Raw genomic sequence first — 20,995 nt, 5'->3', positions numbered from 1 at the left:
TTTCGGCTGGTAATTTCACACCAGATAGGGACAAGGACTGTGAATCAAAATCGTGTACAATATAAATAACGCAAAGCTTACAATTACACCAAACTAATATACACATACGCAAACATTTTTCCACTATACTTACACATTCAATGGAACCAAAACTCGAATTATTATCCATTTTCTTTCCTTTCGACTCGTTTGATTCACACATTTCACACTAGGGTTAGGGATTTAGGATTAAGATCAATTTTCTTTACAGTGTGAGTGCGAGTCATACGAAATTCCACGAGTCGCAAGGAGTCATTGCCTTGAATAAATGAATCAATACTGCGTTATTAATTTTCTCGTATCTTTAAAATTGTGTCTGCCACAGATTTTCGTCCTCTGTGGGGGCGGGGAGAAATTTTGAAATAGACCTGTAGGAATGTGATATCGCATGAGTCTGGAAATAAAATTTGGTTGCCCTAGCTCTTATAGTCTCTGAGAACTAGGCTGACATGTCCATATCGACTCGGCTATATATGTATGTATATATATATATATATATATACTTTATGGGGTCGGAAACGTTTCCTTCTCTTCGTTGCACACATCCACTTTTACCACAAATACAATATACCCTTAAACCCTTTTTGGACAAGGGTATACAAATCTGTGAATTATATAACCTTTCGAAACGGTTTACCACCGTAATTGAACACAAAGAATAATATCCCATTTTGTTTAATTTGATTATTTTCTAGATTTATTTCGCTCTGATTGTTTTGGATAGGCGCTTTACATGCACTCGGGTTTCGTAATAAATTTGTAATTGTAATCGATATAATTTTCCCCGTTGATTAGCTGAGAGAGTATCTACATATTTTGTATGTTGTTTTTGTTTTGTTTTGTTTCGTTTATCTAAAACATTATGCATTAATTTTGTTAGCTTATTCCAAAAGTCCATGTCATTTTGTCATCGTAATACAGACTACAAAGGACAGAACAGATATTGCCTTTCGAGTTGCGAAACGTTTACACAATCGAAGTAGAGATATACATATGTAGTATGGTATTTTGTTTAATTTATAAGTAAATGTTTTTTATGCGGGCGACTAGAAAATTTCAAGAAAACTTTAAATATACAGATACATATGTATGTATGTATGTATATCCGCTGAGGGATTAGTCGAATTACATGCTAAACCATAGGAATCATGAATGAATTATTTTAACTTGCATTACGCTTTACGTCTAGGGTTAAAGTAAATTAAATATGGATACAAGCTTCTGGTATTATCTTAGGTTCTACTTAAGCACTCTTAAACGCAATTATTTAGGCATTTACCTCCCCTACTTTTGTTGTATAACGGAAAAGGAAATGTAACTAAAGTTGGGCGGGCGCAATCTGAATGGGATTCAGTAGGGTATTTATGCTAAAACAATAAGTTTAAGTTAGTTAGAGAAATCTTTGGTTGCAACTACAACTGAAATTGATTGTCGAAGGGTTCTGCTTCGGATGGGAAGCGATTCGGTTCCCCTCTTAACTTTGTGCTAGCTTAGCGCTGCTTTGTACCCAAATCCTATTGCCCATTCGTGTGTCTATGGAAGTGTGGATACGGATACGGATGCGAATACGGATATAGTTTAATATACAATACATTGTATCTATAAATTATCACAGTAAAATAAATAGAATTCGTTTTTTTCTTGCTGTTTGCTCAGATTCAACCAAGGAGTATCCAAATAAATCGGTGTGCGCCTGGATATACATATGTGTGTATCCACATATTGCTGGGTTGCTCGGTTGCTTGGTTGCTTGGTTGTTGCTTGGTGCTGGGATTCAGATTATGGAAGATACGATAGTCATAGTCCACATTTTGGCAAAACTGTTGAACATGGTTGTGCTCTCCTGTTCCTGCTCCTACAGCTCTCTTCTCTCCACCTCACTGGTTGAGCAGCGTGTTGGTCACCTCCGAGAAGGAGAGCAGCGGACTGCCATCGGCATAGGCGCCCCCAGCCGTCGGCGGGGCATAGGCCAAGGCTGTATGCGCCGTAATGTTGGCCGGATAGAGCAGATGGTGCTGCGGATGATGCTGTGGATGTGCGTGATGATGATGCGTATGATGTTGCTGGTAAAGCGTTTGCTGTTGCTGCTGTACGGATTGCTGCTGCCCATGTTGCATGGACTGTTGCACCTGCTGCTTGGCTGACTTGCGTCCTATACGCGTCGTCTCACTGCTGTCGCTGAGCGGTTGCAAGGACATGCATCCGACACCTACACCTCCCCCCTCCTCGGCGCAGATCACCAGCGGCGTGGAGACAATGGCCAGCTGCTGATATGGAGAGACGGCATCGGTTGGAGCTGCTCCTGCGGCACCATTGAGGAGACTGCTCACTGCGGGCAGGGCTGTTGGCGAGTGGGTTGTGGGCGGCGGCGGCGATGAGGATGGTCCTCCTACCAACTGCAGTGGATGATGCAGTGGATAGCCGCCAAGAGATTGTTGTTGCTGCTGCTGTTGCTGCTGCTGTTGCTGCTGCTGCTGATGAGTCGTGAGTATGATCTAGGGAGGATCGTTACGGTTAGTAGTCAGGCGGGAGAGCACTCTTCGTGGGTGCAGTGGTGTAGGTAGAGTGTGTGGAGTGTGTGTTCTTGTGATTACGAGTACAGTGGTGATTACAGTGAGTGGATTACAGTGGGGTACAGAGTACAGTGAATTGTGTGCTTCAATACTGGGTGCAATCTATCCCCAAAAGTCTAGCGGTGACCGTGACCGTGGTGCAGGTGATGCGACTGGGCCGTCGGAACGTGTCCGCCACTGCCCGCCGCCGACGGATGATGCGTGTGCGAATGCGGATGCGTATGCGGATGTGGATGGTACGTGAAGTACTGCGAGTACTGCGTGTAGGAGGCGGGCGTCCATACCTCGCTACTTGCGGCGACTGCTGCTGCATGCTGATGGTGCGCTGCTGCCTCATGGTGGTGATGGTGATGGTGATGATGATGCGGGTGGGCATGATGATGTTGCTGGTGCTGCTGCTGTTGCTGTTGTTGCTGCTGCTGCTGCTGTTGGTGGCAGCTGGACGTGTGCACCGCCTGATGATCTGTGCCCGTGCCGGTGCCGGTGCCAGTGCCCGTGACGGCCACTGGGTGCGTGAGAGGAATACTGGGAGCGCTAACATTGGAACCAACTCCACGTTGGGGCTGCTGCTGCTGCTGCGGCGAGGTCGTGTGCGAGGAGGCGGAGTACAGTCCGGAATCGTCGTGCTGCATTTGATAGCTCTCCGGCGTGCTGGCGCTGGCCGATTTCCCCGGCAGCTCCTTTGCTCCGTTCCACTTGGCCGCCGTCGCCGGCTCGTGCTCGTTGTTGTTGTTGTTGTTCGTGGCGTATCCCAGGCCATTCGTGAGGGGCGTGGCGCGTTGGGGCGAGCCAGAGCGTCCGCCCTGGACACTATTCAAGGGAACGCCACTGGAGTGTGTGGTGCCCCACATCAGCACCGTCTGCCGCTCGTAGGGATCCCCACCAGCAGCTGCAGCTGCTGCTGCTGCCGTCGCTGCCGTTGCGGCATGCTCCACTTTGGGCGTCACGGGAATCGCGCCATTGGGCGTGGCCCCACTCACCGGCGATGGTCCGTCCGAGGAGCAGGATATGACCTCCATGACCTGCGGCGAAGACTTGGGGGTCTTTAGGGGGATTTGCTGCAGATACAAAGAAAGACACAAAGATTAGCCCGGGGAATCCCCATGGAAAAGAGGAGGCAACTCACCTGTGGCGTGGACGTGGGACTGCCGTAGCCGCTGCTGTAGCCACTGTAGTACTTGCCCGTCTCCTGCCACTTCTCGTCCGCCTTGGAGGCAATGGCATAGCCATCGTAGGAGAGGAAGCCATTGGCCACGTACGCCGATGCCGGTGCTCCGGAGTGCGGGTAGTCCGTGTAGTAGCCCCCGACGGCTCCCTGCAGCCGGTACTGATGGAAGAGGTTCTCGCTGACCGGATAGAAGGCATTGGCCGGCATGGAGCTGCCCATGTAGAGATTGTCCGCGGCGCTGGCGTAAGGCGAGGCCGTGTACATGGGATTGAGGTTGGAGTAGGCGGCGGCCACGGCCACCGCCGGATCGGGCAGGTACTCCACGGCCACGGCGGGTGCCGGGGAACCCACCTGACCGCCGAGGGGCGAGGTCTGCTGGTTCTGCTGCTGCTGCTGTTGCTGCTGCTGCTGGAGCTTGCGTTTGCTGCGGCACGTCGAGAGGAAGTCCCTCAGCTGCGTCTTGTAGCGTCGATTGGGTCGCGTCGGAGTCACCGGCGGCGGCAGGGCGTGCGCCGTGGGCGAGGCACTGGGCGGCACCACCAGCTGATCCGCCTCCGAGAAGTAGGTGGACGCCAGGCCCGTGTCCAGGTAGCTGACCTTAAAGTCCATGGTCCGCTTACCGAGCAGATCGTGCCCCTCCTCGTCCATCAGCTGGCGATGCGTGCAGATCACAAAATCCGGCTTGGAGTTCTTGTACACCAGACGGGAGCTCGTCTGCAGCCACTGCCACTCGCCATCCTTCTTCTGGTAGCGGTAGGCGATCATTCCCGAGGCGCCTGTCTTGAGAACTGAAAGGGGAAGAGAGGGAGGAGGATGAGTTTTGTAGAGGTGGAGGATCCTGTGGTGGCTGCAACTTACGCTCCTGATGGGCACTGGCCACATAGGCCAGGTCATCGTAGTGAACCAGATCGTAGCCGCCCATGTTGACCAGCTCGGCATCCGCATAGCCGAGTATGTGCTTGCCCCGCTGGTCCATGGACACCAGCGAGAAGTCCAGCTTGTGCTTCGACTTGAACATGTTCTCCTTGTGCGGAATCTCTCAGGAGACTGGGCGGGCCGAAGGGCGTGCAGTAGGCGAACAGCGCCAGTGGCGGCTCCTCCGTCTTGCGGTTCTGTCCGTGCAGGATCTTGATGCGACCCCGTATGTCCAGCCGCAGGAATCCGCTCGTGTTGTCCAGCAGGCAGCGGAAGCGAACGGTGAAGCTGCGCTCCAGATAGAGCGCCTTGTCGGGGGCCAGCGTCTCCGAGAGCTGCATGCTGGACATGTCAGCGGGCAGGAAGCTGTTCCACAGCAGCTGGCGCTGCAGTTCCTCGCGGTCCTCCGAGTGGACCAGCTCGTACACGGACTGATGGACAATGTCCGACTGCAGAGGGCGGGGCGGGCGAAAAGAAGAGCGGGAGATGGGAGATGAAGGTCAGTCAACTCTGGAGGGGATTTCTCGTATTGATTTTGTACTTTGTTTCGGTTTCGGTTCCCCCATGCATTCCCTCTCTTGATTCCCTTTTGCCTTTGGTTTTCGGGGCGTATAAATCAAAATTCGCGCAAATTGAAAATGCGCCCCATGTTCATGTTGGCCACAAATTGAGACATAAATTCTGCACGCGCCAGGCGCAGAAGGGCAGGCGCAGGAGGAGGACGAGGACGAGGAGGAATACGAGAAGAAGGGGACCACAATCCACAGATATCCAAAAGGCCTGCCGGTTTGGCACACAAAACTTTCTTTGGCGCAACAAAAAGCAAACAAACGCAACTGATTTGCCCCCAATCCTACCTACCACCAATCGTGCCTCCCAGTCCCAATCCCAATCCGAGTCCGAATCCCAAGGAGCTACGCTTTTAATTGAGCTGCCAAACGGGGCGTGGCATATGCCGCTTTACACATTTACAACTAAATTAAAAAAACAACACAAGCAACATCCATAGGAGACAGGGAAGGAGTGAGAGAGGCTGTAGGGGAAAGCTAACTGCAATTTCAATTTCCATTTCGACAATAAAGTAGGCAAAAAACTACAATGAAGGAGGATTCAAATCGTAAGAGCCACAGCATCGGAATCAATCTGGAAACGCCCTGCTACTGAACCTCTTACTCCATCTACCACCATCTGCGATCCACACCATCCTCCTCCTCTTGAAGGAAATTCCCAGCGATTGCGCAATCTGATTTTAATTTATGATCTGTCTGAGGGCAACGCCAGATCGACCGAGCAGCCCCCCATCGATACAGGTCCCAATACACTTCAAGACTTTAAGAGTGGACTACGAACCAGCAGAATCTCGGGCTCTGGTTTAGGGTATTTTGAAGTCATGTTCATGAAGATTTTTGGTTCATTTTAGCACGCTGCCTGGGACCTCCCGTGTCTGACTTTGTCCTAACTCGTTTCCTTCCCTTCAGACAAGACAGCACAGCTTCCGCATGCCAGAGTTTGACCCAAAAAACCAGACAAATATATATATGTATGTAAGAGCACCCTCGGCAATTAAAATCAATCAAAATGATGAGAGGAGAAAGACACATACATACATACAAACGAGTGTGGATAGGGATTATAGCAGCGACTGACTCTGCGGCACTTACCTGATGGAAACCCAAATAGCTCTCGATGCTGTGCGTGGCAAAGAAGACTTCGCCTTCGCATGTCAGTATCATTAGAAATCCATTTAGGGCCTGCAAAAGAAAACCAAGAGAATGAGAATGTGAATGAGAGGCATCAAAATTAAATCAAAACTATGAATTAAATTTTATTTTTGGGGGCATGAATGTTGATGTTGCTCCAGAGACAAGTAGCAAGTGGCAAGATGCATGAATCAATAGATAGATAGATAGATAGACAGACAGATGGATGGATGGGTGGATGAATGACTCGAATGGGAATGATATTCGGATGAGGGTTGGGCGCTTGAGAAAGGGGTAATTACAGTAGCTGCTGTGCGGCTCATCATACTATTTTTGTGAATGAAATGTTATCCATCTTGGAAGCCGAAGGCGCTTCGACTACACGCAGAGAAATGATTGATGTTTCGAGGAGTGGAAGAGCAGTTACATTACTTCATAGATAGACCCACTGTCCACAATATCTCTTTAGCCAATAAATGCAGGAAACTCGAGGATACTTTTTGCTCTATGATTTCTCTCAGTGCCTATCCTATGACTGGCTGAATCTGTGGTATGAATGAACCTTGCCACAGCAGAAACCAGAGACTGATGGCGGCGGTGGCGGCGCTTGCCGCAACCAAAGCGTAATCAGCGCTTAAGCGGCTCATTTCATCCAAGCCACAGGTCGCAGTGCCCCCCATCCCCGCCGCGAAGCCTGATGCCTGATGCCCAATGCCCGTGTGGAACTTCCACATCAAACACAACCAGGAAATGGCTGGCAATTAAATCAATGCGTTTCAACTGAGCAGAGGGAGAGCCAGAGGGAGAGGGAGGCAAAGATTTTTGGATGTAATTGCAGGTTTCCACTCCACACACTCCACTCTCCACGCTCCAAACTCCTATGCCAGCCAGAGCCGATACCAGAGATGATCCATTGTAATTATCTATTCGGATATGCGTTGTCGTCGCCAAAAGCTTGAAGCTTGGCTAACAAGAAATAAATGTACGATAAATACGTATGACCATGCAAAAGTTTGTAATAATTTTTGTTTCATTGTTGTGTTCTGCTGTTGTGTGTTTTTGTTGCTGTTGTGTTATTGGGGGCCGCATTATTGTTTTAGATTGCATTTAAAGTCGGGTTTTATGGACTGCTAATGGACGCCACGCATGCGATTCTCCTCTGCAGATCTCAAGTGGAACACAACGGCACACCAGACTAACGGTAAGCGTTAAGTTAAGCGTCGTTTTTGTGTTTGTGTTGTTGGTGTTGCTGTTGCTGTTGGCGTCGTCGTGCAACGCGCAACGTGCAACTTGCAACGTGTGAAATGAAATGAAAATGAAAATTGAAACCCGGCCTCGCAGCGAAAGACAAATTTGCCAATGCTCCATTAGTGCCTCTGTTGCGGTGCGGCGGTAATTAATAAAAAGAAGCCAGAAGGATACAGAAACAGAAAAAAAACAGAACTCGGCACACAAATATACGGCCCGTAATTAATACGGGCGTATTTAAATATCAATTTGCAGCCACCACATCGGCCACAGCCGCATCCGAAAGGAAGTTCTCCCTGCCTCCTCGTTTTGAGCCAGAGAAAAATGTGCGCGATTGCTGCTAATTACAGAGCAGGAGGTCCAGGGAAGAGCCTGCCTGGAACTGAAACTGATATCAGAGCGGAGAGGAGTGCTGATCTGCAGAGCCTCAAACAGCGGGAAACCCAATGGGGCTTTTGGCTGCTCTTCTCTGCTCTCCAGAGCATTGGCATTAGCCGACATAAATGCTAAGTGGCGTCATCATTTAAAACGCATCAACAGCCCCCAAAGGATATGGCCACAGCATATGGCATATGGATTGTCATCAGTCCAAGCTGAGCTGAGTTGAGATGAAAAGAGACGAGTGGTCGAGCATCAATAATCGTCATAAAGATCCTCCTCAACCAGTAGCCAGTAAATGAGAGAGATGTAGATACAGACAGGGAGAGAGAGAGGAGGTTTTAGATATGGGGAATACACTACTTTTAGATTAGGAAGAGGGCAGCAAATAAAATCCTGCTACAAAAGAAGGAATCGTTGAAGTTAAATAGCTATTTGGATACGTAGTTACAATTGGAGTATCTTACAAATTATGGTCAGGGAATCCTAAATTTCGAAATTCACATGATCTTTTCTTGTTGGTATCCCAGGAGACACCTCTCCATGGTACAACTAAGCACGAATCGACAGGATGACTATAATCAGATAAACATCTATCCATAACTATATCTGCAATCTGTTGATAGAACTCCTACAAATATCAAAGGAATAAAGGATATTTCCATACATTTATCAGATCTATTATCTATATTTTTTTAGCTCCCAAAGCAGGGTGTCTACTCTGCGCTATATTCCAATCCAAATCCTGGTCACATTTTCTTTGTTATTTTTATTTTTTCATTCATTGCTTACTCTTTTTCTTCTACCCTCTGCTCTCCTCTTCTATCCTCGCTCCTCTCGTTTCATTTCTTGCGGCATTTTATGTTTTTATACGGACATGAAAGATTTCTCCCCACAGTCTAATTGTTTCTCTGGCCATCTCTCTCACACTCCATAGAATATACATACGAGTATGTGTGAGGAGCGGAGTCTGTCTCTCTCTCTCTCTCTCTCTCTCTTACCCTCTAGCAGCCACAATTTAGACAAGCTCTCGTCTGCGTCTGCGGCGTCTTCTAATGCGATTTTAATAATACACGCCCGTCTTTTGAGTGGGGTACGGGTGCGGATACGTGGAGACGGAGAGGGAGACAACATCCAAGAGATACTTTTATAAGGTATCTCTGTGTGGGTTTAAAAGTATCGGTGTGTTTGGTGGGTACATCTGTGTGTGGTTTTATAGGTTCATATGCACATATCTCTGTGTGGGATTACGGGTATATCTTTGTGTCTCTGTGTAAATCTTGCATTTCACTTTGAAGATTTGATAAGTTGGCAGCGATTATTTTATCATTTCCAAGCCAAAGATGCAGGAAAGACAGACCAACAGACAGACATACAGACAGACAGAAGGCGGAATAGTCGTCTGTCTAGTTTGGCCAATTTGTCCATATTCGTCTGGATAATTGCTTAATAAAGCCCACCCCAATCGAGGCAGAGAGAGAGAGAAGACCCACCTCTCTAGTTAGTATACTCGTGAGCCTGCCTGCCTCCCCTGCCCAAAAAAGAAAAGAAAAAATAGAAAAGAAACTCTGCTGTATGCAGCCGAAGTAGAGTTGAATTCAGTTGAAAATGAGTGTTGAAAGTGTTTTACTTTCAGTGAAAACGGAAGACAATTAAACGGTGTATACTCCATATATGAATGGGAGGGAACGAGAACGAGTACGAGCTGCGTGACAAAATGCCATTTTCTAATGATAATATGTGACCCATACAGCTGCTGCTGCTGCTGCAAAAAGTAAAACTTCAACAGGGGCAACAGGTAACAAATACCTGAGGTATTAAAACTAAATATGCACACCCAACTCACTACCTTTACCGCTACCCTTACCTTTTCCACACAGAACATTTCCTAGCGTTCTCCTCCTTTGCGAGACAGACTCAAAATATGCACGGAAATGCACAATTGTGCAGTTTTTGAGCTCGACAATTAGCTGGAGTCAGGAAAGGGCCTGAAGTGGGGTTTTTTTGGCTTGCATTCAAATTTGTTTCGGTGGCCACCCTGCGTATACGTAATGCAGCCAAACACGAAACTGCAATGTGCAACATTCTACGACGTGTGTGTGTGTGTGTTGTGTATCAGCTGCGGCTGGGGGGTTTTGGCGGGTGGTTTTAGTTTAAGAGACTTTGACATTGAATTGTGTGTGGAGTGCAGCGCCAAAAAAAAAACAAAACAAAAAGGAAGGCGGCAGGCGGCAGGCCAGGCCAGGCCACGTTGTTGCAATGCGCGTTGTTGCACAATTGCGTGTGTGTCTGTCCCCAGGTTGTGGCTGTTGTGGCAGTGGCAGTGTCAGACGTGTGTGTGGCAGCACTTGCCTGGTGGCCCGACTGCTCGCTGCTCGCTGCTCCAATGCCCGGTGAGCTATGTGGGCATTAAATTAAACTGTCATGACTGTGACAAGTGCATATGTTGGCGCCTTGGACAGTGCAACACACACACACATGCAGGAAAGAGAGTGAGGCAGAGAGACACATGCACTTTTAATTCAACAAAAACATGCAACTGCCCCTAGGGGAAGGCGGCACGGGGCTGTTGAGGGAGTGCTTTGCGACAATTTAATTGAAGTTTTACTCTGTTTATTTCAGTGTGTTTTTGGTGGCACATAAACTTGAAATGCATAACTTTTTATGTGTTGTTCCACTTTTGTGCAGCTGTTGCCGCTGCCTCGTCTCGTCTCGCGGCTTGATAGCCGCTTATTAATTATACAGAAATCAGAAATCGTTTGCCAACCAAATGATTGGGAAATTGTTGATAAACATTTAGACCTTCAAGTGTGTGAAATTGTTTAAAGACCTTCAATTATAGCTGTTGAGAGCGGGATCTAGTAAGTCTGAAGATGTCAGATTTTGTATACTGAAACGTCATCCCTTCAATCACCTCATCCCTTAGATACATAATCTTCAATTGGGATAATCAATTAGAGCACTTATTAATTGCAGACCATTCGAAATGATGGAATCGAAGCTCGACAGCATTTGCCATTCGCCTGACCCTCACTCAACCTTCGATTGCGTGCCTCACATTTATCAATGGCAACTCTCTCTCTTTCTCTCTCTCTCGGATAACAAGACGCTGATTGATTATGGGGGGGTGGCACATCCTGGGTGCCCCAATGAAGCCATCAAACAAAAGCTGATGAAGACAAATGTAGGTGATTGTTGGGGAGAGAGGGAGAGCTGGAGCTGGAGCTGGAGTCGGAAACTGTTACTGTTACTGGTACTGGGTACTCACCTGAAGGAACATATCACCATCCAGCAGGCCGTGCTCAAAGGCGCCCAGTTCCCGTGTCCTGTAGCCATCGTGTGCGTGTATGTGGGGCAGGACACCGTTCTCCTCCTTATCCTTATGCATAACAACTGCAAAGAGTGGGGGGCGTGAGCAGGAGAGAAACTTTAATATTTATGAAGGAATTTTTTGGGAATATTTTATTAACCATAAATATTTTATGTACACTCAAAAGGGGGGAGGGGACCCCAAGGAAATTGCTTGCCCATAAATATTCCACACAATTGTTTTATAAACTGACTGGGGGGACTGGGGGACTGAGAGGCGGCATAACCATAGTAACTTCATAAAAATCCAATATATCATATTGTACATATATATCTGTGGGTATGTTTGTATATATACCCTGGTAGGTGCCCCGAAATTCCACCAAATATTCGTACAATAAATATTTACAGCTTTGGCAAAAGTACTAAAAATTGTTTATGGTGTCATTGTAATATTTTATGGGAACTTTCGCCCCACCGAACCACCCCCCTGATAGCACCCACCCTTGGGCAGCCATTTTCCTCCGAGGAAAACTCATACTATTTTCCCATTCGACTCTCACTCTCTGCGGCTTTTTGTTTATTTATTTCTTGGCTATGGCGTCGCTGGCGGCAGAGTTTTTATAATAAATTTGTCACAAAAATTGATTTATGCGCGATAAACGATAAAAGAAATGGAACTTCATATATTTTCACAATATTAGTAAAAGGTTTTCGGGCCTACCAACCCAAGAGGGCGGCTATAGAGGAGGGTAACGGGTAACCCTCCAGAAGGGAGGGTTGTGGAGTCCCGTTCGTTGGCCAAAAATTATGCCCACCGCCGGCTGATGTCTGATGTCATAAATTATGATTTTTATCAACGCAAATGAGTGAAATAAAAAATGTATAAAAGTGAAATAAAACAGCAACTAAAATAAAAACAAAGGAAAATGCTTAATTTACGCATGGAAAACGCCTGAAGCCCTTCCTTCCTCAAGTGCAACCCCTAAGAACCCATGAAACGTGAGAGAAAAGCCAGGACTAAGGGTCGTAGATGTAGATACCCTTTGCAACGAAAGCTATGGGAAATAGTCATTCTATTTTATTTAAAATCATATTAAACAGCAGCTAAAAATAGATTCTGTGGCAAGATATTAAAAACCCAGAAAATAGTTGCCAAGGAGAACCAGAAATTCAGCCGGAAGGATTATGAATATGCATCCATTTGTAGATCCATCGATTGTGGATATATATTCACAAATGCGATGGTTTTCAGTCAGTTGATTTAGTTTTTTGTGTGTTTAGCTTTCTAATGTCGTAGGATGCTGCACTTTTTAACGATTCGTTGGATAATAAATAAATGTACAGACAATATAATTTTTCTCACTGTAATGTGTTTTTAAAACATATACATTTCCCAGGCTTTTATATGCAATACTGATATAATCTTAGCAGTTCGTACTGCCTGCTGTATAGAAACTTCCCCTCTATATCATGAAAATAATAAATAAATACACTTTATGGGATCGAATCGCCCCCTTTCTTTGCCTTTCAAACATCTGCCTGAACGAGTTATACCCTCTGAAAAGAGTATACGAAAATAACTCTCAGAGCTTGGCTTCAATTTCAATTAGCGGTTCCCTGAAGCACTCCTCCAACCACACTGACCCTTTACCCTTCCACGACACACACCCTCTCTGCCTCTCTCTCTCTCATGCCCAGCCTTTGGGGTAACCGCAAAACTGGAGCTCCTTGTCGCCTCGGTTTAATCTCGGCCTTTTTGGTGGCCTTTTTATCAAATTAACAAAAGTGACTCCGCTCCGCTCCGCACTCTCTCTCCCTCACTCTCTCGAGAAAGATTGTTCATTTTAGCGAAAGTGCGATAAAACAAATAGTTGCCACAGTCCACTCTCACTCCCACACCCACCCCCTGCCCACCATTCTGGGGGCAGGAGTAGCCTAATGTGGGGCCAAACAAATTGCATCATGTGCGTGTAATCCTGGCGTGATCCTTTTACAGCCACTTGGCCTAGGACCTGGCCGCAATTATTCATAATTTAATTAGGCTCAGTTTACATTCATTTCGAGGCTCTTTTTTTATGAATATTTCTGGTTGGTATATTTGAATTTTTTGGTACGTGCATAAACCCATTTAATTAATTTTCTTGCGGGGCTGGATTTTGGGTTGGGTTTGAGGTTTAGTTTTAGTTTTGGGTTACAAAATCTAAACCGGTGGGGGGTGTGAGGGGAAAGGTCCGTCCGCTTTTATTGCACTTACATTGTGTTATTACATGGGGGAAAATAAAGCAAATTTACGACACATTTTCCGTAGCTGCTGTTCTTCCTGCTCTCTCTCTCTCTCGCACTCTGTCACTCTCTCGCTCTGTCTCTCTGTCTCTGTGCCATCTTGGCGGGGATGACCAACCCTTGGAGAGTCGTTAAATGGGGCCCATCCACCCTGTACTATGGTCATGCGGTGGATGAAAATCTTTGGCCGGGATAGACCGGAAAGCGCAAAATCTCAGCTGAGCTGCAGGACAGGGGCGGGGCGACTCTCGATGATGTACATAAAAATGGCGATGGCGATGGCGTTGGTCGAGACGGAGACGGAGACGGAGACCGAGACCCAACCCAAATGGTGAGCCCCGAGCGCACAGACAGCAGGGAAAACATGTCTGTGGGGAGGGGAGGGTGAGCGTGGAGCAGGGGAAAAGCGAAAGAGCGGAAAAGCGGAAAAGCGTGCGCAGCAAACGGCAAAGAAGAAGACCCAAAAGATACTCGCCCTAATGACGTTGCACTCTGACGGCACCTCAACTCCATTCGTTTCTCCAACTCCGCTTCGCTCCCCACTCTCCACTCCTCTCCACTCCACTCTTTTTCCACCCATTTTCATTTTCCATTTTCCTGTGTGCTTTTCCCCCTGTTCCTCACTTCCAAATGGCGTCAATTATGCTGGGTCTGGGCGTGGCCCGTTGGCGGTGGCACGGCTTGGCGCAAAATAATAAATAAAGTTTAAATTTTCTGACATTTTGGCAAATATTTTCCGTGCCGACAGAAGCAAATATGTCATGGAAATGTCAAACCCATCAGCGGATTTGATTGGAAAACTGACAGCGGCAACGCCAGTGCCCTGCAAAAAACAGAAGCAGAAGCATCAGGCGGAGGCATCAACCACCCATCTACCCATCCACCAGCCGCTCAGCCCCTCAGCCATTCAGCCATTGGCAGCTGTCATAATTGACAGCGCTTTTCGGATGGATATCCCCAATCGCCAATCGCAGGGTATGGGGCAAACAACAAAAAAAAAGGTTAATAGTGGTAAATGGATAGAAATTCTGACAGATATGGGGGAACCTCGATGTATAGGTGCTTTGAAGGAAAGGCTGATGAAGGAATGAGACATTTGGCTTGGGAAAAGAAAGGTTTATACAGAGGAAGATAGAGAAAGAAAATCATGTGGATATGCATGGATATACATACACGATATAAAATCATTCTGCATGTGCATGTGCATGGATGTACATAATATAAAATCATTATGCAGAGATTTAAATAAATAAATGCATATCTTCAACATATTTTACAATTTCTTCATTCAGCTAGAACAAAGGATACATTCTTAGTTGATATAATATGTGTAAGAATTCAGGGATTTAGGAAAACCTTGATAGAGTTTATAAGGAAGAAAAACCCGTTTCTTGGAGTATCAGAGTCTATGCACCAACTGAATAGAAGATAAAATTACTGAAAGAGGCACGAGTAAATCTCATTTATTAACAGGCAACATTCCACGGTGGCAGCATGTCTTTTGTACCTTTTGAACTGGAAAAAGCTTATCTAAAACAAGACATAAAGACATTCCCCACAGTTTCCCCATGGAAAACTGTTCCTAGATATCCTATAAGCGTGGAAAAACTTTCAGTATTAGTTTCGGCTAACTTTGTTGGCCCCAAGCGCAAGCCTTGATTTTCGATTTGTTTCAAGGAACAATAAACTCCACTTAAGTGGATTTCTTTTCCAGCAAAAACTTCCTTGAAACGGTTTAAGCGGTTTCCTACCTCAAAACCAGGCATTCCTTGGAGTACTTTTTGATGGTTATTCGGAGGCTCGTTAGAGGTTCCTTCCTTTTCGCTGAGCAACTGACATTCCAAGGCATTCCGCTGAGAGAGAACAATTTAAAGGTTCTCCAGTGTGGAGGGTTTTCCACACTTTAAAGTTGCTGAATCGTTTAATGGACTTTAAATTGAACTAGGCCTTAGACATGGTAGTATCTGTAGCACTCCGGCCTATGCCACGCAGAGAGGGGCGGGGTGTCGACCTACGTAAAGTCACGCAATGTTGTCTGGGCTATATAGTACATACACCTCTGCATATATACATACATATGTATATATGTATGTGCGGGGAACAGCTGTGAATTGGCCGGCGTGACAATGCGACGCCTTGTGGGGCACAGAAACACCAGAAACAACACCACGAGTAGAGGAAGAGCTGGTAGGCAAGTGCATCGCCATCGCCAGCGCCAGCGCTGTAGCCATCGCCTGCCTGACTGACTGATTGCATGTCCGCCTGCGACCCATTCATTGTCTGGCTATAATACTACTCGTACTGGGGAGAGGGGCTGAGGGTGTCGAGGAGAAGGCCTTAACTGGAGCAACGCACGAAAGTCATGTTACAATGTACGAAAAATTGGCCAAACGCCGGCAAACGGCAGCGGCAGCTTGGAGTTGGCTTTTAGTATGTTTTTAGGTTAAGAACTAAGCCTTGGCCTCCACCCGCCCACCTCCCTCCTTGCCCCACCTTAGCCCGGCCTATTGGGAGCACTTGCCTGCAGGCCAATTTTGATAATAACATAAATACCTTACCTCAACAACAGCAAAGGGAAAGGGATACCCAATGGACGGGACAGACAGTGACCAAGTGACCTTGTCGTGGTGGCCGATAATCGGTGGGTGACTTCCATCAGGTGCATCTGCATCCCATCCCACCCCCCCATCCACTGTGGCCCGAAGCCTGCCACAGATTCATTCATTCATAATATGCTTAGAGCTGGTTGCCACAACATTGCTGCGGCGACGGCGACTGCGACTTCCCACGAGCAACGACGAGGGAACCAGTTGCGAGGGGCCCGAAAGAGCCGACAGTCAAGTCGAGTCAAAAGTAATGGCGACATGATTTGCCAGCAAATCTATTAACCGAATATGAAATACACAAAAGACTGCACTGAGGTAAAATAGGCATAGCTAGGGAAATCGTTTAGGAAATTGCATTTGAAAGTTAAACAAGGAAACTCGTTAATTGAAATGAAGATTTGAAGTTGAGGAAATGAATGCTGTATGATTACTGCTGCTTAAAATATGGTTATATGGTAGTACTCCCTCCGATGTACTACATTTCCTGACTAATGTTATATAAATCTCCCATTCAAATAGTTAAACGAAGGCCATAAAACACGAATGGCTTTTGGCATGCATTATTTTGAGTGGCTGAATATTTGATCATTTAATTAGTATTATTCATTCTTCAATCAGCGGATGTATACTCTAGAAGTTGAAAGGGATATTTGCTATCAATACTCTGGTGTTTGAGAGGGTTATCATCGTATGGACTAGGATGTTCCGGTTTCTCGTAGGTAGAAACGAATTTCAACCATCTGGTGCCACACTTTAAACCAGTTTCGGTTCTTTGTGATACCACAGAGAGCCTTAGAAATCTCCTACCCTAGAGAAAACATATTACAAGAAGTGTGAACAGCTGGCACTTGGGAATCTGATCTAATAAAAGTTATCCAATAAGAGTTTATTTTGAAAGTGGAACCACTCTACTTGTGTTTTATTTTTAACTCTACTCTTATTCATTTAATTTCTCTCAGTGCTGCTTTTAATCATGTGTGGGAACTCTGGCTGGGGCTTTCAACCAACGCAAAGACCCCACCAAAGCAAACGGCAGGCGACAGAGACGGCTATGAAAATGCAAATTTGTTCCCATCTCACATTACCGAATCTTTGAAGCACTTGGCGAAGCTTCTGCTCCGTGGAAGCTTCTTGGGAACACAATTTGCCTATGAACTGGTTTTTATGGCACATTTTAATGGCATTAATTCTTCAGGGGCGGCGGCCGCTTTGCGTGTGCCCCGAAAGAGCTGCCGCAGAAAAGAATGTACATATAATAATCGTAAAAGTGGAGGCAAGAACTATCAATATCTAAAGGGGCCATAACAACTAATGTTTTTAGCAATTGTTTCTCGACTTTCCCTTGCCACTTAATTACGCAACTCATCAATTAGGCAGACGTCGAAGCACCAGGAGACAGCGGCAGCAACAGCAGACAGCAAGACAGCACCTTCATCGACTCCACGGGCATTAAAAATGTAGAAATTGCGCGTCTTAACAATTATGGCTCTTTCCAGAATAGCCACAAGGCAGTGGTCCTTGGCCCTTGGCCCTTTGGCAATTATAGACAGTTACCCCGCTGCCAATCCACCCCCACTCCTTCCGCTCCCCCTGCCCCGTCTTCTATTATATGGCCAAGACAATGGCCCATTAGCAGCGCGCTTTAATTATTTAGTTTGGGAGCACAAGCCCAATGCAGAGATACTCTCGTACCCGTACTCGTTGCCACAAAAATACAGCACAAAGAATTAGTAAATCATCAAGCGGTCCTACAGCATTGGAGAGGAGTATGGAGGGCGTGGTCCCGAAACTGAAACTGAAACTAAAACAAATGCAAAGCAAAACTTTCAGAGAACGATTTGGAGTTCGGTTGTTGGGTTCGGTTTTCGGTTTTTGCGCAAGTCAGGGTCAAGCAACTACAAAGGGGAGGCAGTCATCATCATCCCCCATAATAAGTAAGTATATAGAATAAATACATAGATAGCTAATGCTAGTGCTTAGATATATGTGTGTGTGTATGGGTAAAGTAGAGACAGCAGCAGAATGGAATGTGTTTTAGTAGCTACTCACACATGCAGATCTAGTAGCTCCATCCATAGGGGACACAATGAGAATGAAAAACATTTAAGTTCTCATTTGGCTTTCAATATCCTTCCCATTTCTTTCATCGAATCAATTTTAATCGCCTTGAGTGCTTCCGCCCGGTAATCCCATGAGCGGCACACGTTCCGAATTAAACCCATTGCCTCGATCAGAGAGAGAGAGAGAGAGAGTCCCAAAATGTGTGTGTGTGTGTGTGTGTGTGCGGAAGGCAAAACAAACACTAATTGTAAATTAAATGATCCCGATAATATCCGAAAAACATCTACTACTCGTATCTCGTATCTGCGCGGGGGGGAAGGGCAAACAAATGAAAACCAAAAGGAAAACAAACTTTGACCTCACAACCCTGGGGCACTGGAACGCTGGGACTTCGAAGGGATATACCAGAAGGTGTGCGGGGGTGCACTCTGTAAAGATACAGAGGCCACTCACCGGGGCACACGCCGCAACGGTTCTGGTCCATTAACCCGTCGTCGTCGTCGACGTAGTCGTCGTAGTCCTTGTCGTTGTCCTTTGAGGTTCCCATTGGGCATTGGGCGCTGGGTATTGGGCTTGGCAGCGCAGGGATGCCATTGGCAAAAGGAAACTAATGTTTATATTGACTTTTCACAATGCACAAAGCGGCACGTGGCACGGGGCAAGCGGATGTCCAAATGCTGCTCCTTTTTCTGTTGCCATTGCAATTAACGCTGAACTACGGCTTGACCGCTAATTGTCAAAATATTTACTCAAGTTTTGTTACCTTTTTTTCTGCTTCGTCTTTGTTCTGGGGAGAGAGTTTCGCCGGGGCAGGGGAAGGGTCACTGGTACCTCCCAGGATCCCGCTTTAATTCTGCACTTAAACTTAATTAAAGCTGTCACACAGCACTCTCTTTCGCGGGCGAAGAACCCCTTCTGGTCTTTGCCAATTTTTATGGCAAATGAAGCAATTAAATATTTTTCTCTCTTTCTCTTGTTTTGTTTTGTCATTAAAACAAAGCTTAATGTGAATGACCTCGAAAGAGAGAGACAGAGAGAGAGAGAGAGAGGGAGAGAGGGAGAGAGGGAGCCAGTCGAATCGTTAATCAAGCCATCAAGGCCCGAGAGTCGAGAGTTTATTGCATTTGTTTTAATTAATTTAAATTATACGAAATATTTTCGAGATCCCCTTCCACATAGCCATCCATCCAGCCATCCCTAAAGCATGGTCTAAAGCACCCCTGAGAGAAGTAGTAGCTACATATGTTAGTGTGGAGGTCCTGTCCTGTCCCTCTATGAACCGCTCCTGTTCCTGCCCTCCTTCCTTCCTTCCGTTCTGTCTGCCTTAATCCGTCAACAGCACGTGCGTGTGTCCTTCCATATGACTGTCCTGTTTGTATGTCCTCCCTGTGTGTCTGTATGAGTGTTTCTCTTTTTGTGTGTTTTTTTTTTGTTTCAAGAGAGCAGACTAGAGAACCGGACCGGACCCCCTGGCGCGTCGTTGAAATTAGTTTTGAATCATTTATGAGTCATGTTCTAAGCCAAACCCAAACCCAGAACAGGAGGTCTCCTCAGGAGAGCGCCCAAGCATAATCGATTTAATAGGCCAAAAACTGTTACGCGCCGTATGGCAAATGGAATCGAAGCACAAGCAGGAGGGTGGGGGAAACGGAAACCCACCTTTTATGTGGGTGGTTTGGGGGCTTGATATTTGCTGCTCCCACACACTCACCTTGAAAATAACTTTTGGTTCTTAAATAACTAACGGACAGCCTTAGTATGCTCAGTCGATCCAGTTTGCTCAAGATGTTCTGCTCGAAGGGCAGCAGGGAGGCCAACAGATCTAGCTCCGCGTTGAGGCGCTCCCGATGCCGCTTTGATGGATTGCTCTTTGTGACGCCATCCTTGGGCGGCGGCTTCAGGCTGCAAGCGGAGGGAAACAGAGGGAAACAAAACATCAGAAAACATACGTACATACATGCATAGCAGGGTAAGAATAAAAGGGAAATTAAATACAATTTTCATGCATAAATGGAAAGTTGGCTCAGCTCTCCATAAAATATAGAACGCGAGCCGAGAGCCGCGCGCGTCAGCTGTGGCCGCGTTGGCGGAGGCGGCGGCGCGAGCTTGAAAAGGTCAAAATTATTAATTGCACTTATCAGTTACCCTAGAACTATATATAATGGACAGACAGACAGACGGACAAACGGACCCTCGGAATCGTCCCCTGATGATGGCAAGGATTGCCAAGCAGAAACGGACTCTCGGTCGAGGGTTGGTTTTGCGTCCAAAGGTTCGATTAGCTATGCCCACTTGATCTCTTGTTGATTAGGCGATCTACCATTAGGTGTGGGTGCGGGTTACCCAATCCCGTGCCCTCCCCTGGTGTTCAGATTGCGTGAGAAACTACTAGTCATTATTACACCATTTTCAAATGTTAGTCGAAGGAGATAATCGTTGCTCAATTGATTAGATATCGTTGTTTTCAGGAACATCACTTCTATAGTAATATTCTATTAGAGTTTGGTACTGCGCTTTCAACAAAGGAGTTACTTATAAATTATATCCATTATAATCGATAATAATCAAATTATTTATCTGTGAGCCAGGAAGTTCTCTATCTGTATCCAAATATTTAATAAACCCAAAAACTAAAATAAAATAAGCCTAAAAGATTAAACGATTTAAAGGACGCTCTTAAATATTCCACAAATGATTATTGAAAACTCAGCC

At 46.2% G+C, this 20,995-nt stretch overlaps 1 protein-coding gene across 1 annotated transcript in view; it reads right to left on the bottom strand.

The window, feature by feature from the left end:
- Positions 1–732: 732 nt before the first annotated feature.
- The window catches only part of LOC111068446 (circadian locomoter output cycles protein kaput), a 33,869-nt gene continuing 13,606 nt past the window's right edge, over positions 733–20,995 (bottom strand). Inside the window, 8 exon segments of the mRNA XM_041595119.1 lie at positions 733–2,534; positions 2,915–3,670; positions 3,739–4,568; positions 4,639–4,819; positions 4,821–5,144; positions 6,357–6,446; positions 11,290–11,414; positions 19,995–20,185. Of these exon segments, the coding sequence (XP_041451053.1) occupies positions 1,917–2,534; positions 2,915–3,670; positions 3,739–4,568; positions 4,639–4,819; positions 4,821–5,144; positions 6,357–6,446; positions 11,290–11,414; positions 19,995–20,185 (3,115 nt within the window). The 3' untranslated portion in view covers positions 733–1,916.

This window comes from Drosophila obscura, unplaced genomic scaffold (genome assembly GCF_018151105.1).
Source record: "Drosophila obscura isolate BZ-5 IFL unplaced genomic scaffold, ASM1815110v1 contig_4, whole genome shotgun sequence".
Classification (NCBI taxonomy): domain Eukaryota; kingdom Metazoa; phylum Arthropoda; class Insecta; order Diptera; family Drosophilidae; genus Drosophila; species Drosophila obscura.
Note: the sequence above shows the minus strand (reverse complement) of the source record. Positions and strands in the feature narration are given on the sequence as shown.